Source organism: Phacochoerus africanus, chromosome 2, assembly GCF_016906955.1.
Source record: "Phacochoerus africanus isolate WHEZ1 chromosome 2, ROS_Pafr_v1, whole genome shotgun sequence".
NCBI lineage: Eukaryota > Metazoa > Chordata > Mammalia > Artiodactyla > Suidae > Phacochoerus > Phacochoerus africanus.
Genome location: NC_062545.1, coordinates 198155648 through 198175455, shown reverse-complemented (window position 1 = coordinate 198175455; position 19808 = coordinate 198155648). Strand labels below are relative to the sequence as shown.

Genomic DNA, 19808 nt, shown 5'->3' with positions numbered 1-19808 from the left:
GTTTCTCCTTGAAGGCCAATGCTTGTTTTTCTCTTGCCAAGAACATCCACTCTATAGGAACTGTCCTGAAGTAGCTAAGGTGAGGGTAAACAGTCCTCTCTGAGGACTGGAGAAGAGGAAGATTATAGGCTTCAGAGAAAGGAAATGCGAGGGTGTTTTGGAATGGGAGAGAGACAAGTTAAAAAGGAAATGGTTTTATTACTTCCTTTCAGAGGAAACAGATCAGAGGTCCAGACAACCTGTTTAGGAAATCCAAGTTTAGTGATGACATGCAGGATCAGCAGGGGACAAGTGTGAAGACATTCCCCCTCCCAACACACATACACACCAGCCTGGGCTCTAAGACCCTCTCCTGACTTCTAGACTGGGAGAAGGGGTAGAAGAAAGTGGACATCAGTAAGAACTATTTAATACTCTGCTTGCTCCTCCCGGAAAACTTGACTGCAATTTACAATGATATCTACAGTGGTATCTGCAAGTTATGCCAACTGAGGATAAGAAACCAAAATTTTAAAATATAATTGACATCATCTCTTTTGGCCGTTTTCGTCAAGTAATGCTACATTAACTTTCTCACACCACAGTACTTCAGGACTGGAGACAAGTTGTGTGACTCAAAAATAACCCTTACACCTATTTCCAATCAAGAAAATTTGTGGTCCTTTCCAAGGGTAGGTGGAGGATAAAGGCTGGAGTAATTGATAGCTAACCCCTCCCCAAACCCACCTGACATTCTTCCCACAAGCCCTTTCTCACCTATGGATTCGACGTGGCTCCTCTGCACCCGGAGCACCTCCAAGCTGCTGCAATCACTTGACTCACTCAGTTCCCGCCGCATTTCCTGGTGCTTGAACTGGCAGTATAAACGCTGGCACGGACTCTCGGGGCTGTCAAAAGGGCACGGAAAATGGCAAAAGTAACCTGCAGAGGGTAGCATGGGCTAACTGCTCAAGACCACCTCCTCTGGCTCCAAAACTGCGGGTACTACTGACAACACCAGGCAGATATAAACAGTAGCCCTGCTACCACTTTCCCCGGCAGGGTAACGCCTTATATAGTCCTTGCTACTGGAAGGTGGAGCTTCGTAGCTTTCCCAGCCAATAGGGAGGCTGAAGCTGGCGTCAGCGGAGAAAATGGGATGTGAGGGAATGACTCTGATTGGATGGTAGGCCTGTGACAGGTGAGTGTAATGTAGTGAGTGTAATGTGTGTGTCTGCGCTCCAAGGGAAAGAAGGCCCATGAAGACCTAAGCTACACATAGGCAAAACAATTCCACAAGAGCTGATAGAGCCTTTGGATTAAGGAATCTCCTGCCTTAAGATGCCTACCTTGCTCCTAAACAAAACCCTTTGACTTTTGTTGTAAGCTTGACTGTTTACCGTCATGGATCATGGAGAGAACTTCAGTGTCAAAGCACATCTGAACTTTGCCTCTCTTGGGCAGGCAATCTTAGGCAAGGTATCTAACAACATGAGTTCTCATTTCTTGATCTGTAAAGGAAACTTGGCTTTCATAGGGTTCAGTGTTCTATAATGTATCAGAGTGCCCAGAATAAAGTAGGTGAGAATTTAAAAGGACGATAAAACCTGTCCTAAGTTCTTCCCATCCCTGTCATACATACATGACCACATAGGACCCAATACATGTCCCTAAAATCCTTCCAGTTGAAACTGATTCCTAAAAGGGAAATAGTATTCCTATTCTATTGGTCTTTGTAAACAGAAATACTCCTAGGATAGATGGCTTCATAAGTCACTAATAAATTGAATTAGTGTTTGAGATCTTTGCTTTTCTTCTAATAATGCATACTGAGCTGGGTGCTTGGAGGAAGAGAGAAGGAAGGGTGTGTGAATCCCCCTCTAGGAAATTACATGATGGGATCCCTTCTTCCTTTCTCTTCTTCTGGAACATCATGATATTTCAAATGATTGTGGATACCTTAGAGATGGAAATATTTTTTTTCTAATTCTTACTGTCCTGTGAGAGCAGCCCTGTAGATGACTTTGAAACAATTTAAGAACGCTAGGAGTCTCTAGTACTAGTTTTGTCTCTTGATACAGCACAGCTGTTTTGCCAGTAAAACATGAACAGGTGTGTTCTTTTTGCTTTGGTGGTGGGGAGGGGTGTAGTTAGTGTTGATTACCTTGAAAGCCCTCAAAATGCCCCCAAGTAAGGTAAATGTCTAAATGTTCTCATTTAAAAATCAGCCAGCCTAGAGTGAATACTTTCCATCAGTCACTTTCCAGGATCGTTTTTACTTGATGAAGATTTCCACACCTTATTTCATGGTATTTTTTCCGTTAAGTAATTTTTGTAGATGAAAGAATTTTATTGAATACGTTGGCCCTTTAAGACACCAGAAAATGTGAAGGTCGCAGCAGTTTCCAAACCATTATAGGAATGTCACAAAGATTTTTTTTTTTATGACAAAAAAAGTGTCTATTCATCAGTGGGTTCCTCGCTCAGTTCCTCCAGTTCCTCGCTCGGTTCCTCACTCTGAATTAAGTCTGACTCTTCATTCATGCCTGTCTCATCTGAGACTGTGGAAATCACATCTGTTGTCCTAGACTTTGACTTAGTGTCTGAGTTCTTTAATTCTGAAGAAGTGGTGCCCCAAAATGTGCTGCTTTCAGCACTCTTAGAAAAAGATGTGTCTGATACACCTTCTGATGGATGAAAGTAAGACAGAGTTGCCAGCTCTGGGTTGACAGAGTATTCACCACTCTCACATGATTTTTCATATCTGAAAAAGAAAACATACATCAAGACTTGTTTTTAATTGTGTACATCTGCAGTTCAACCTAACTTAGAAAGGCATCTTAAAATGTTATGTGAATTCTGTCCAATATATTGGTTATTATAATGCTGTATAAATCAATGAAAAACATCAGGCCCTATACAGATGTGCTATTTCAAAGAGAATTCATAACACTTTTGTTTTAAGGCTATTTAAAAAGAATGCATTTCTAGGTTCTCTATACCCTTTCCAATTGACTAGGGTATTTTCTATCTCTAGATGACAATTTAAAATATTGGGAAAAAGCTCAGGTGGGATATTTCTTGAGAGACAACCCCTATAAGGAAAATGGAGCCAAACTGAATATCTTATAAATTTGGGAGTTATGTTTTCCTAGCAATCAACTAAAGAGTTTCCAGCCACGCATGTTATAAAGACTCTGGATGACTGTAGACTTACTTCATTGTCTTCATTTTGTACAGCATGGCACTAGAGACTGCCAAAATGATGACAAAAAGAAATAGGGTCATCAACGAGATGCCCAGCATTAATTTTAATTTGGCTTCCCGTAGTTTTGCCAGGTTGTCTTCATTTGCAGGGTTTAAATCAGAACCTGAGAGGAAAGAAAGAAAATGCAATGGAAAAGAGTGACACTGTTCTGCTTGTTTTCACAGAAGAATAAAAATAACAAAGCAACTGAAGAGAAGCCTTCATCATCTGGAAGCCTTCTTCACTGCTCTCACACCTCTACCCCCACACAATGCAAAGAAGGCTTGAGGCCACACCCTATGGCTAAGTACTCTTAAATTTTTTACCTTTCACCTTCACAATAATCTTGGAGGAGCTATCCTTCACTTCATTCACTCCATTTTCCAGGACCACAGTTTATGGGTTTGCCCTTGTCTCGTAGTGTCAAAATCTGGTATCAAACCCAGGTTACCAAATGTTAAAATGCATATGTATCAGCCAACCCCCCAGCAAAATAAAAACCATTTCAAGACTCTGAAGAGATTACTATTAAAAATGTAGTGAAATTATATACGAGGGGTTAGTCCTTCAGGAAAGAAAGATGCAATTCTACCATTGGGACATGCATTAGTTTTTCTTTTAAGCTAAAAGGATGATGATGCTTTCTCCATGGCATAAGAACTGAATTTGCCATTTTATTACTGTGATCAAATCTAGCAGCATCTTGATGTTAAAGATACGGAACTTAGTTAACTTTCTAAAATAAATTATGTAATAAAAATCATTCCAGGATACAGAAATGCCAAAAGTCTTTTTACTAAAATAATGAAAATATATCTTTACTGCCAAATTTTATATCTTGCTGAATATATGTCTGACTTAACAGACATTTAAATAGTGACTTTAAATGACCATGTTGATATTTCTCCCCTTTCCCCCAACCTCCTCTCACCCAAAAGTTCCAAGGGTTTTCATTATTCTCTATGTAATGATGTTTTGGTAATAGGCAATGACAAGCTCCCATGTCTATACCCTCTGATATTTAAAAAATTGTAATTTTCAAAGTGCAAGGCTAGAGTAAGTGGAATAAAATGTGTGCAGTTGTCAATGACTGATATGTTGACTTTGAGGCAGATTACTTTGGGAATAATCAAATTACGTTAAAATGGGCTGTGCTCCTGAATTGCTTTGCTACTCCTTAAAAGGGTGTTTGTAAAGAGGTGTGCTTGTAGTACATTTCATCAAGGTGATGGTCAAAATTATAGAAAAGCTAATTACAAGTTTGGACAGTGTTTTTTTTTTTCCCCCCCCTCAGCCTCGGTTTCCTAATTGGTGTAATGGAGATAATACCAACTATGAAAGTCGGTTGAACCCCATGAAGGAGTTGCTGTGTGGGCTGATGTAATAATGCATGTAAAGTGTAGGATGTGCTCAATACATAATAGAAGATAATTCTCAATGTAATTACTTGAAAAGACAATTTTTTTTTGTCTTTTTGTCTTTTTGCCATTTTTAGGGTCGCTCCCGCGGCATATGGAGGTTCCCAGGCTAGGGGTCTAATCGGAGCTGTAGCTGCCAGCCTACGCCAGAGCCACAGCAATGTGGGATCCAAGCCACATCTGCAACCTACACCACAGCTCACGGCAACGCCAGGGATCGAACTCGCAACCTCATGGTTCCTAGTCGGATTCGTTAACCATTGAGCCACTATGGGAACTCCAAGACAAAATATTTCTAAATCATTTGTCATTCCTATATAACATTTTTCTAAACAAAGAAGACTGACTCCATTTTCTTGAAGCACTGAAAGGCAAGTGGATGTACCTGTCAAATTATTCAGTAAAGAGTTGAGGTGACAGGCCTTAGACGTATTGCCAGATACTATTTCTTTTTCAATGTATTTTTTTGTGGGAAAGAGGTTTGGAAGAAATTAATATATTGCCTTGTGGAATTTTCCATCAAGTTATATAAATAAAATTAATCCATTAATGAAAACTATATTCAGCAGCTGGAATTCTCTCATTCATTGCTGGTGGGAAAGCAAAACCACTTTGGAAGACAGTTTGTAGTTTCTTACAAATCTAAATATGGTCTTACCATATGATCCAGCAATCACAATCCTTGTATTTACCTAAATTAGTTGAAAACTTATGTCTACACAAAAACCTACAAATGAATGTTTGTAGCAGCTTTATTTATAATTGCCAAAATGTGGAAAAAACCAAGATGCCCTTCAGTAGGTGAGTGGATAAATAAACTGGTCCATCCACACAAGGGAATATTATTCAGTGATGAAAAGAAATTATCAAGCCACAAAAAGACATGTAGGATTCTTAAATGCATAGTACTAAGCAAAAGAAACCCATCAGAAAAGGCTACATACTGTATGTTTCCAACTCTGACATTCTGAAAAAGGCAAAACTCTAAAGACAGTGAAAAGATCAGTAATTACCAAGAATTGGGGAAGGAAAGGATGGCTAAATCAAATCACGGGATTTTTAGGGCAGTGAGGCTACACTGTATGATTGTAATGGTGGACACAAGATATTATGCATTTGTCAAAATACATAGAATTGTATGACACAAAGAGAGGACACTAATGTAAACTACGAAGTTTAATTAATAGTGTATCAATATTATAATTATTAAAAAAAAACACACCACACCAATGGAAGATGTTAATAACAGGATATTGAGCAGAGGGAATATATGACAACTCTGTACTTTCTATTCAATTTTTCTATAAGCCTAAAAATATTTTTTAGTGCTCTAAAATTAAAGTCTATCAATTAAAAAAAAAACTGCATCATATGTCTTGTTCACTTGCTTACTCCTCCATTTAGCTTACTGTTTCAGGAATAGAAGTTACAAAACAGGAAAATGAAAACAGCCATCTGCAATACGGTCATTGAAGAACACTGTTCAGGAACTGCAACTTTCCTAAAACAGTAAATGTCTTCTCTGGTATGATGTCAGCCACCATGCTACCCTCTTACCTATACTACACCTTACTGGCGAAAACAGTATCACCATGCAGACACTTAAATGTATGCAAGTATTTATGTATGCATTTAATTGAAGTATTTTGTTCTTACTTGGAATTGGGTGAAAAAATTGATCTCGTTGGTTGTCCTCAGTGGTTGCATTTATAGCTGTTAAAACAATAAATTGGTGTTATGGTAAATAAAATTCATTTACTAAAATTGTGTGTATGTATGTATGTGTATACTGTACAGAGTTTATTCTCACTGTTTAGGGTAGTTATGCTCTACATTATGTGAGCATTGAAGTTGTGAATACTGAACCACCATTGTCCCTAATGGAAATACAGTGTTAGTTTCCTGTGAGCCTCTGGTCACAACATTTTTATCAACCAATCCATATATAACCTTGTTTTATGTGTGTTTCTGTTTACAGACACTTCATTTTTTATATATTGCTGATTAACATCAGGCTCATGGTAAATGGCATTATAACTTACAGCTATATGAAGCTTATCTAATACATTTTTCTTCCTAAGATACATCACAGCTTCTTGAGTTTAGCAACACTAAACAGCACTGTAATACTATATACGTGGGAGCCACTTAAAAGAGCAAAATCACCAATGGAAAGCACAAAAATGCAAAACACCTAGCACTGAATAGACCACAAGAAAGACAATTTACAGTATGAGAGCTCAAAAAAAGAAGGCCTTTGTTTTACCTCAGCTAGGAACAAGAGCATCAGGCAATTTTTTTTTTTTTTTGCTACTTTGCACATATCTGCAAATGACGAGGAAAATTCTGCAAGAATTGATTTGGAGGTTTCCAAATAAATTTTAAATGTAGGTAAATTCACAAATATAGAATCTGTAAATGAGGATCTATTTAATATGGTATATATTTCACATTTATAAAAATAACATGCATATATGTGTGATACATGAATTACATTTATACATGTATGCATCTATAGATGATATGCATGTTACATTTATACATGCATGCTTGTACATTTGTGCTATATACTTTTATGCATGCATACATTTTGCTATATACTTTGCATTCATTCAGGCATCTCCATGTGCTTATGTGCATATTATCCCAAATACAAAGAGGGCTTATATTGAGCAAGAGCCTTATTTAAAAATTTTAATCATAAATTAAATGACTAGATTGCAACATTTGTAGGAGGATAAATCTTTTGTGGGGAGAATCAGAAAATGTGTTTTGTAATTGCTATTACCTGTGAGGATGGCAGAAAAATATTGACTTAGTAATTCTTAGTATTAGAAGTATTTACTTTGATCTTGGGTTTCTTACAGAAGACTTTAGAAAACTGAAACATTTTCCAAGCTACCTAACTATTATGAGTTTACCTTTAGCTAACATTGTCCAAAATGCAGGCTCATTTGGACCCTGGGTTGTTTCTGTTTAAAAAACAAAATATAACAGGATAACAAAATAAGGTCATTTGGCATTAGTAAAATTTTGATAGAACAGTCATTCACTTGTTTGTTGGTTTATTCACTTAGCAGTTATACCTTGAGCTTGTATCATGTGCCAAACCCTGTGGTTGGCATTAAAGCTACAGAAATGAACAAGACACAGGCTTTATTAGCTCAAGGAACACACTCTCAACTTTGGAAGCTGACAAGAATCACTGTTATTTGTGTTGCAGGGTAATGAGGGCTTTAATAGCAATGCACAGGTGTTATGCACAGAGGGATCTAATTCAACATGCAAGGGCCGGAAACACTTCCAGAGGGAGCTGAGGTTCCAGTATAGGCTCAAAGAACCAGAAATTGTTTGCCAGGCAAACTAGGTGAGAGAGAGGCCATTCCATTGTGAGTAAACTCAGGTTGTCATGAGCACATTCGGTAAGCTCTGAGAGCTTTAGGAAGTCTGGAGTGAAGAATGTGGGTGGGGAATGTGACCAGAGAAGAGACTGGAAAGTTCTTTAATGATCAGTTCATTTCACACTTGAAAACCTCCTTAAGAATTTAGAACATGACCCCAAACCTACTAGTAAATTACTGAAGATATTTAAGAAGGGGTATACCACTATGATCATATCTCTATTTTTAAATGTATCAAAAAAGTTTTTTTTTTTCTTAGTAGTGATAATGATGCAAACTAACTCAGAGTAATCACATTAGAAACATACTTGGAGTGCATGAACTGGAGAATATAGGGTTCATGTAAGGACAGGGCCACTGTCTTCATTTAGACCACTTATCATTTAAGATGAAGGAGATCAGGGAGCTCCCCTTGTGGCTCAGTGGTAATGAGTGCAACCAGTACCCATGAGGATGCAGATTTGATCCCTGGCCTCCCTCACTAGGTAAAGGATCTGGCATTGCCTTGAGCTGTGGTGTATTTCACAGACACGACTTGGATCCCACATTGCTGTGGTTGTGATATAGGCTGGAAGCAGCTGCAGCTCTGATATAACTTCTAGCCTGGGAACTCTCTACGCTGAGGTGCAGCCCTAAAAAAAAAAAAAAAATGGAGAACCATACTGGGTCATTATATTTTAATAAGTAATTTATAAAAAATCAATATTCAATGTATGGCACAAATGAACCTATCTACAGAAAAGATATGAACTCATGGGCTTGGAGAACAAACTTGTGGTGGTCAAGGTGGATTGGGAGGGAGTGGGATGGACTGTGAGTTTGGGGTTAGTAGATGAAAACTATTGCATTTGGAGTAGGTAAGCAATGAGATCCTGCTATATAGCACAGGGAACTGTGTCTAGTCACTTGTGATGGAACACGATGGAGAATAATGTGAGAAAATGAATGTACATATATAGATATATATGTATGACTGGGTCACTTTCCTGTACAGCAGAAATTGACAGAACATTGTAAATCAACTATAATAGAAAAAATAAAAATCTTAATAAAAAGCAAAACTCTTTGGAAATGAAAAAATATATATTCTTGTCAGAAAACTCAAATGATGATTTTAATTTTGCAAACCCTCACTCTGAACTTTCCCTGCCTAGTAGTCGTAGGAAACACTAATGATTAACTCTGAGCAGAGACAAGTTTATTTCTCAAGCATGTGATTGTTACATTATTTTAAAATTATATTAATATATTAAGTATATTATATAAAGTATATGCATGTGTATATATTTTATATAAAATACTTTATATAAATATAAATGCAACACATTTTACTAAAATGAATCTTTTTTTTTTTGGTTGCCCCACAGCACATGGAATTCCCCAGTCAGGGATCAGATTCAAGCCACAGTTGCTAACTATGCTGCAGCAACACCAGATCATTTAACCCACAGTGTCAGGCTGGGGAGCAAACCTGCATCCTGGCACTGCAGAGACGCTGCTAATCCCACTCTGCCACAGTGGGAAGTCCTAAAACTGTATCTTAAAAAGACCTCACTTCCTGTTCCTTTTCAAGTAAATCTCAAAATTGGTTTTTGGTTTTTCACCATGTAAAAGATTTTAGAGCGACTTTAAATTATAGTAGTACAAAGTCTTTAAGCATGCTATTACTTTATGAAATACTCAGAGTAATGAAAGTTAAAGTTTTCAGTCATATAATGATATGCTCCAGGTCTGACTACAGTGTTGTAGCTTTAATACTGTGAATATTTTTTTCAATAGATTCTTTACTTTCTTCTTCATTTTCAGTTCTTTCAGGAGGTGGCAATGTAGTTGTTTCATTGATGAGTTTATCTAGAAAAAAGGATAATGGATTATCAGCAGATAAAAATGTTGACTCAACATTTGTAATTATACATTTTTTCCCAGCTTAAAAAACAGAATAAAAAAGTGAAGAGAAGGATGTTGACATTTTCCTGAGATACCTTCAAAGAAGGGAAAGAAGAAGGCATTGAAAAATAAAATTTGTGTGATAATGGGTTGCCTGAGGTGGGATTAATATGCCTATAATGTGCAAGCAGGAGGAAAAACTGAGAGTATGGGCCCACAGGCCTCCTCTGGTGGTTAGGAAGATCTATGGGGTGAGGAACATTGGCTTCACATGGTTCCCAGTTTAGGCCTTGAAGTGACACTGGCCCAGGACAACTTCGTTGCTCAGTGTAATGACATGAAAGAGGGAGTTAACATCAATGTCCTTGTAAACTGAAAATATATATGCATGTTAACTACTCAAAATAGAGCTTTGGCCATGAAGATTTGGGGCTACAAATCAAGGATTTTCAGGCCTGATTTAGTACACATCTCGGTCTACATTGTGTCTGTCTGGAGTGTATCTGGGAACAACTTTGATTGGAGGACCATTCCTCCCCACCCCCTGATCCCTGCCAGCCCATGAGGTTGACTATTTCAGTTAATTTGCTTAATACAAGAGTCAATAAAGTCCCATATGAAGTAGAAGCAATCCTACTATAGGAATATTTCTATGGAGCCTACAATCAGCACTTTTATAGGGATCTTATTGACAAGAATGGAAAAAAGAATATGTTACCAGAGTTGACACTGATTCAGGCAAGACTGGAACAACTGGTAAGTAATCCTTAAACTCTGTTATGAAACCCTCATACTTGACTTTGGAGAAAAATATCTGGATTGCCTAACTACTGCCTTGCCCTGGTAGTTTTAGGGACTAAAAGAATTGTTAGTCAAAATTATCCTGAAGATTTCCATCTCCTTGGGGAGCTTGCTCCTCTAAGATGTTTACTATGTCAACATTTCTCCTTCTGTTAGAAAATGGCAAAATTTCCTATCCCAACTCAACTTTGACAATCCCTTGGGGACCTGAATTGTGGGAAGAGAAGGTACAGTTTTGGAATTTCTTCCGTGGGTCCTGTGGTCCTCAATAATCCATCTCCTAAGGGAATTTCAGATACCTGGTTGGTTTAAGAATTGCCTCTGTGTGTCTTGTCCCAAACAACTCAAGATGTTGTCTGCTGTGTACAGCAAAATTCCCATGAGTGATTTGTCCTATTATTGTATTCCCTTGAAGTATCCCTATCTCATTTATGTCCCAAGGTTTGGAACTGCTCAAAATAGTTCATTATTATGAAGTTGCTTTATTAATAACTAGGAATTACTGAGTCTAGCTTTTCCCTGTATTGAATATTGTCATAGCCAGAAACATTCTCTTTTGCCTATTTACTTTCGTCCTCTTTTCTTTGTATTCTGTTTTATTTTTGTGTTTCAAAAATATGAGCTGTTGATACTTCAGGTGAAAGATGTGGTATACATAGTTTAGAGATTTGTAATGCCCTCCAAAGTCACATGCTGGCAACAGTTTTTTTCTATCAGTAGTTACACATGGTGGGAAAATGCAAAAAGGAAATAAGAACATTTGAAGTTGAAAATTTAAAGCAGAAAGAAGTAAAAATATGAGTTTAAGAAAAAACAATTTTCTTGAGTCCTAAATTTAGTTATTTTATTTTTTGTTCCCTGCAAAGCAAAAAAAAAAAAAAAAAAGGAGGGGGGAGGGATTAAGAAATGTAAGAACCTCCTTGCATTATGAATTTATCAGTGCAATGGCATAGTAGAAGCTCATTTTAGGAACTAAGACTCCCTGATGACATTAACTCCACCAACACCATTTTCCTATACAATACTCTCTGGTGCTGTTTTGAAATCTCACTTTAAGGGTTCTTCATATTTTCAATGGTACCTTTCAGTACTTACAGTTTCTCAGAGAAAAATTCAGGTCAGTTGTTGCTCTCACAGTTATTTCAGACTGAGTGCCATTTGGATTTTGTGTTGTGAACACATCTGAAAACATAAGATCAAAACTTTTCAGCAGCTAGCTAAGTTATTTCTTATTCCTTTACATCATTCCTTGCCTGATTTTTTCCCTTAAAACATATGCATTGACTAATTCCAAGAAAAGAATAATAAAGTATTTGAGATATTCTTCATCTACAAGATAATGAATGGGGCAAGGGTCAAAAATAAAATTCATGGGGAAAAAGCCAAACTAGTATCCTTATGCTAAATGACTCTTTCTGAAGAGAAATGATCAAAGAAATACAAAAAAAAAGTAAGTGCATAATCGGTACTGAAATAGATTTTTAGATATGTAATATTATCCCTATTTTATAAGCATTGTCAAATTTTAGCCAACTAAGAAGCATTCATTTGCCCTTGTAATCAGAAGTTTGTTTTCTATGCATGACTGCTATTCTTATAAAAAAGGGAGAGTTGGGGACACACACACACACAGTGCCATCAATGTATCATAATTTTGAAGAATTTCTGAGCTAGAAATATGGAGAAATAAAAGGAATCACAACCCAATATTCATTTTATGAGTTATGAAAGTATAAAATTAAAATACTGTGGTATTTTTGCAAGGAAAGACAGATCAAAGAAACAATACAAAGGTAGCAATTGAACTAATTTCAAGTGGAATTTAGATTATATTAAATGTGAACTTCATAACAGTGAGGAATTAGTTCTAGACAATTGACAATCTTCATTGAAAAATATAACATTTTATGCCTATTTTACACTATATACAAAACTGTGTTTAGACCCGAGTTAAAAACTATGAAATTATTTAAATAATTGGAAAATAATTTAATGTCTTAGATTGGATAGGGCCTTTCTAAACAAGATAAAAATGAAGAAATTATAATTAAGAATTTATGTTATAAAATTGTAAATTTTCTCTGAAATTTCTATGAATTTGATAATCAAACAGGTTTAAAGATAAGCAACAGCCTGGGAGAAAATATTTGTTACTTTTACCCTAGAGAAAAGACTTAAGTGTAAAAAGAACCCCTACAAATAAATGAAAATACAACATAATGGAAAAATGGGCCAAGGATATGAACAGGTAAATCACAGTACACATTAAAATGCCCAGTAAACTCAGAAAAAATTCTCAGCCTCACAGGTAATCAGAGTGCAAATTAAACAGTAATGAAAAATTCTCACTTATTCACAAAATATGATAAATAATATTCATTGTATGTGATATTGTAAAGCATTCTTTGGGGAGGTAAATTGGTAGACACAATTTAGAGGGTAATTTGGCGGTATTTATAAATTTTTTAAAAGATTTATCCTTGATTCAGAAATCCCAATACCAGGTATCTATCCAAAGAAACATATACCCAAGTGTATATGAGAAGAATGCACAAGGGGAAAAATTGCACATAATCTAATTTTTAATAAGGTAGTAGATAAATTATGGGACATCATTTTATGGTACTCTACATCCATAAAAATAATGAGGTAGTTGTGAAAAGAGCTTAGGAGTTGTTAAATCAGTAAAGCAAGTCATAATGAGATTCTTTAGTGTAGCACCATTTATGTTTTTTGTATGTGTGTGTGTTTAAGAAAGTTTTTTTCTTTAATCAAAATAATAATCAGATTCATGACTTATTTACCCTCTGGTTAATTAAAAATAGAGGTACATCCTGGAAAGGAAATGAGTGCATCATTTTGCATACAGTAGAGGCAACCTGTGGTGGATAGATAAGACACCACTTCTGGCACTGCTTCCTTGTAGCTATGAAACCTGGCAATTGACCTCTCAGAGCATCAGGGATTTTTTTTAACCTACAAAAGAGGGTAGTGATTCATGAAAAAAAAAATACAACTTATGTATTATAGTTTTCAAAGTACCTGCATAGGGTGTGTGTGCGTGTGTGTGTGTGTGTGTGTGTGTGTGTGTGTGTGTGTGTACATACATGTTGATATATATCTTTGTTTGTTGTATTTCTATTTTTCTTTGATTAATATTATTAAAGATTCCACAATAATTAGATTTAATTATTTTTGAATTTTAACAAGAGTTTCTTAGGACTTTTTCACATTTTAGAATGGTAGACTTTATAAGGACATGTAAAGAAAGCCCTTAAGAGAGATGGTGAATAAACTGAAGTTTAGTGGACCTTCCAAACATATCAAAATCGTCTTGTTATGGGTTGAATTTTCTTCACCTCAAAAAACATATGTGAAGTCCTAACCCTCAGTACCTTAAAATGTGGCCCAATTTGGAAATAGGGTCATAAATATTTAATTAGTTAGAATGAAGTCACAATGGAGTCGGTGGGCTCCTTATCCAAAATGGTGTCCTCATTAAGAAGAGGGAAATTTGGATATGGAGACACAGGAAGAACTTGTGAAGACAGAGACTGGGGTTCTGCTGCTACAAGCCAAGGATGTCTGGGGATACTGGAAGCTAGAAGAGCAGGGAAGTTAAGTCCCCTAGAGGCTTTAGCCACAGCAGGGAGTGGCCAAAACTTTGATTTTGGGTTTCTGGCTTCTATGAGAACTGTGAGAGAAGAAATACTTTGCTTTGAGCCCTCCAATCTGTGGAAGTTTGTTTCAAGAAGCCCTAGAGGAAACTGAAACACACCTCTAAATAAATTTCAATTAACTCACCGTAAAATTAGGTCAATTGTTACTAATGTGAATAACCATACTTCTATGATAAGCCCTGTATTAATTATAGATAAATACCAAAAGAATCTTAAACTTCATAACATATCATGAAAAAAGTTGTAGGAAATAAGAATTTCATTTTATACACTGAGACATCTACAAGGTAAATTAAATTTCAAGTAGGAGATAAAATTATTATAGGAGTTTTAGAAAGAGTTAAATCAAACTAGTATAATTAGCTTCTGTATATATATTGCTATTAACTTTAAAATCTTACATTGTTTTGTATTTTTATAATAATCGTCAGTTTTGTCATTAGCAGGGATATTCTCCTTAATTTCTTCTTCCTTTGTATGTGGTTGTTCAGTCTTTGGCTGTTCATCTACAGGTGTTATATAAGGCCCTGAAAAAAAAAGATGACCACAGATCAAAAATATGTTGATTTTTTGGACTACTTTCTTTTCCTAACTTATTTTTTTTTCACAAAGGATTTGAGGCAGAGATTAAAATATGTTATGCCATATTTCCACCAATAAACTATATAACCCTACAGAAAATTGCCATGGACCAGTTTTCTGGGATAAGGGGACCCCTTATCTGCTATTTCAGTGAAAGTTTTAAATGCTTTCTCACCTTCATAAGTGGGATCCATACCACTAATCTCTGGGGAAAACACCCCATATAAAACAATAAACAATATAAAATTCATTGTGAAAATGACGTGATTTATCCAGTGATCTACTGTGTCTGTTGCCCAGCAGGTCCTATAACCAGCTGGGACATTATGATGTCACTGCCAGATGGAGGTCAGAATGCCAGGGAGGAATTTCTAAAAGCTTTGTGACTTAGTCTGCTGTCTTTATCTTTGGTCCTGTGATGGTTTTTAGTTTTTAGTTTTTGTTTTTTTCAAATAAACTATCATAAGATTTTCTTTCAAAATTAAGAGGTATGTTTTCATGAAATAATGTAAAATATTAGTCCCTGTATTTTAAAGAAATATTACAATTGTTGATAGAAAAATGAGAGCAGGGGTTTTAGGATGCATTTGCTTTATGAAATACAAACTTTTGTTTTACTAAAAACATTTTTATCAGTGAAACTGGTCTTTTACCTCACATACAGATATAGAAAATTATCTAAAACTAAGTCAGAATAGGACTTAGGCATATAAAATTATCTATGTGTTTATCCTATGATGACTCATATAATAATAAAGGCAAGAAATCAAATGGACAATGCCACCAATATTGCTCTTCATATTAAAGGATCACCTAACCTGCTCTCCATCCATTTTAATATTGACAGATAGCCTCTCAGCTCTGGAGAATATTTGTATTAAAATGACATAAGCATCAGGAAAAAAAGCATATGCATTTAAAAAGAAGGTTTTTTTTTTTTTTTCAATGTAATGACGACTCACAGATGAAGTCCAGCCAGTGTGGTTTCAGCTGGGCATATCTGAGAAACTAAAGAGTGAACTTGGCAGGAGTCTAATTGTGTAAGAGGGTGAGAGGAAGCAGAGAGGACTTATCCTAAAGGAAAACAGAGTCAGGATCACATCCCTGCTCAACCAAAGGGAAGTGGCTCTGTGCATAGCACAGTTTTTCTATCAGACCCTCCTGCCCGTTCTTCTGCCAAGTGCTGGGAGGTGGAGAGGAGATGTGATTAAGAACTAGCAGGCCTCTGGAGTGCTTTACTTTGGCATTTCCCTCACAGAGGGCAACATAGAAGAGGAGAGGAAAGCGTGCCCCTGGCTGCCCTGAACCACTGCACAGCTAACCCCCTAGTACCTCACTCAGAATGTGACTCTGAGACGGGGTCATTACAGACAAAATTAGTTAAGATGGAGCAATACAAAAATAGTGTGGGTCCCTAATATAACACGACTGCTATTCAAAGTAGTTCGAAGCATAGTTATTATGCAATGCCGTTAGCTTCAAGTGTACAGCAAAGTGATTCAGTTATATACACATAACACACATATATATTTATATACTTTTTCAAATTCTTTTCCTTTATAGGTAATTACAAGATATTGAGTATAGTTCCCTGTGCTATACAGTTGGTCCTTGTTGTTTACCTATTTTATATATAGTAGTGTAGGTATGATAATCCCAAACTCCTGATGTATCTCTCCACAAAACCCTGCTATCCCTTTTGGTAACCATAAGTTTATTTTTTGTGCATGACTGCTATTCTTATAAACAAAAGGAGAATTGGACACAGACACACATATAGACACAAACACACAGAGAATGCCATGTGAAGTTGAAAGCAGAGATGGAGATGATGGAGCGGAAATCAAAGAACAGCAAATGTCCTATTGGCCTCTGCCACCTCATGTAGGCAGCCCTCCTACACAGATGCCCTCCTCATTTCTCTTGGGCTCCAATACCCATGCCAAGCCACTCCTCCCACTCTGCTACATCATGGATGATCCTGCCTTGGCTCTGATACTGTATCCAGTATCACTCCTCCTACTCAAAATTCCTTATCATCCTGCTTGAGCTCTGACACCCCACCCTGGGCCATATGGCTCTCTTCCCCCAACCATTGCACAGATGTCTACTGTGACTGACCCTACCTAAAGTTTTGGGAAGGGAATTTTCAGGAAAATGAAGTGGGAAGTGACAATGTCATTATTTTCAAATTTAGTGGACTCAGGAACATTCAGAACTTCTGAGTACTGCCAATAGGACATTTGTTGTTCTTTGATTTCCTCTCCATCATCTCCATCTCTGCTTTCAACTTCACATGGCATTCTCTGTGTGTTTGTGTCTATATGTGTGTCTGTGTCCAATTCTCCTTTTGTCTTAGTACTGTGATCTGGTGATATAGGTTTGCATTTCTGTTCTTTCACTAATTACTAGCTTGACCTTAAGTGAGATGTTTGATCTCTTTGCCCCAAATCCTGTTCTATTTCCTTTCTCTCCTATCTTATATCTGCTCTTTCAACTTGAAGTAATGCCTTGTTCACATCTATTTTTTTGGGGGGGGAGGGCTGCAGCCATGGCATATGGACGTTTCCAGGCTAGGGGTTGAATTGGAGCTGCAGCTGCCAGCCTATGCCACAGCCACAGCAACTTGGGATCTGAGCTGCATCTTCGACCTACACCACAGCTCACGGCAACACCAGATCCTTAACCCACTAAGGCCACAGATTGAACCCACGTTCTCGTGGATACTGGTCGAGTTCGTTAACCACTGAGCCACGATGAGAACTCCAGGACTGTTTCTTATAGCAACCCATTTTATAAGCTAAAGGCCTGAGCAATTTGGAGACTAAATAGTGGGTGTTGTCAAAAGACCAACCTAATATGAACTCATGGGGAACACATTAAAGACCTGGCAGGATTATGCTGGCCCATCTTTTCTCTATCTCCCAGCACTATCCCACCAATGGAACAAAGAGCCTGCAAATGGACATTTGTACATAGCTCATATAGACCTGCCCACTCTGCTTTTGGGGGTTGTCTTTCTATGCAGTGAGGGCATCAGGCAGGAGAGGTGATGAAACATAAAACCACAGGTGTATAAATTTATCATAGTTTATTACTGAGAGAATCCTACATGACAGGTCTGCAGAACTCAAAATATCCTAAAAACATCAACTTTTCAAAACATAAATAAAATTCTTTCCTTTATGGTCTGATCCTCTGAACCTCCCCCAACCCCCTCTCTGATACTTTTGCTCTGCACTGATTTACTGAATACTATTCCACATGATAATAATATTATAATGGAAAGGTGTCCCATTGTCAGAGCAACAAAGGACAGTGCTTGCTCAGTTCTGGCTCTACTGAGACTTCAGATACCCATTTACTCTTGGCTCTCCTCACTTGTGGGTTTGCAAGGAAGTTAATATTCTATAGTCTCCCTGTCTTTTTTTTTTCTGTTCTCTGATGACAAATACTCATGCCTCTGAATTAATTTACTTTATAAATTTCTACTAAGTATCATTTGATCCAGTTATCCCTCTCCTGGGCATATATCTGAAGAAAACTCTAATTCAAAAAGATATATGCACCCCAATATTCACTGAAGCATTACTTACAATAACCAAGACATGGAGGCAACATAAATGTCCATCAGCAGAGAAACTGATAAAGAAGATATGGTATATACATATCTATAATGGAATACTACTCAGCCAAAAAAAAGAATGAAATAATGCCATTTACAGAAACATGGATGGACCAAGAGATTATCATAGTAAGTGAAATAAGTCAGAGAAAAGCAAATATCATAGGAGATTAATAATATGTGGATTCTTAAAAAATGAGGCAAATTAACTTACATAACAGAAATAGACTCACAGACATAGAAGATGAACTTATGATTATCAAAGGAGAAGGAGGAAGAGATAAATCAGGAGTTACTAAATATAAAATATATAATCAACAAGGACCTACTGTATAGCATCGTATCTTGTAATAACCTATAATAAAAATTAATCTGAAAGAATACACATGTACATACATATATATAAACTGACTCACTTTGCTATACACATGAACCTAACACAACATTGTAAATCAATTAAATGTCAGCACAAAATCAAGAACAAAAATTCCTACTAACATTAATGTACTCCCTTCTTCCAATGTAAGAAATGCCCCTCCAGATCAACACTACAGAATAATGTGCACCCGTGGCATATGGAGGTTCCCAGGGTAGGGGTTGAATCAGAGCTGTAGCCACTGGCCTACACCACAGCCAGAGAAACTCCAGATCTGAGCCACATCTGCGACCTACACCACAGCTCATGGCAACACCGGATCTTTAACCCATTGAGCAAGGCCAGGGATCGAACCTGCATCCTCATAGATGCTAGTCATATTCATTTCTGCTGAGCCACGATGGGAACTCTGACATCTGATGTCTTAATAGAAATTTGTAAGATAAGATGTGCCTTTAGTGAAGTCTCATAAAGTGGCCATGAAAAGGGAACACATAACACTATGTATTGCAATGACAGCTTCACCCCTGTCTCTTGGAATATACTAGCTTGTAAGACCTAACATGCCGTAGAAAGGGTACCTTATTGGTGACTGCTCATGGAGAGGGACTACATGGAGAGGAAAAAGGAGCCAGCCGAGCCCAGTCTTCTGGCCAATCCTGTGAAACACCAGGCATGTGATTGACACTATCCTGGCCCCATCCAGCAACCCAGCCACCAGCTGAACCTCATCAAATAACTGCCATCATGTGAGGCAGAAGAAATCACCCAGCTGAGGCTTGCCTGAATTCATGACCCGAAAAGTCATGAGA

The 19808-nt window shown here is 37.0% G+C and overlaps 1 protein-coding gene across 1 annotated transcript; it reads right to left on the bottom strand.

Moving 5' to 3' along the window:
- Positions 1-940: 940 nt before the first annotated feature.
- On the bottom strand, positions 941-15246 carry EQTN (equatorin). Its single transcript, XM_047769221.1, is given in 8 exon segments — positions 941-1115; positions 2513-2743; positions 3197-3350; positions 6301-6357; positions 7566-7616; positions 11829-11915; positions 14815-14940; positions 15171-15246. Coding segments are annotated over 8 exon segments (957 nt in total).
- Between the last annotated feature and the right edge of the window lie 4562 nt (positions 15247-19808).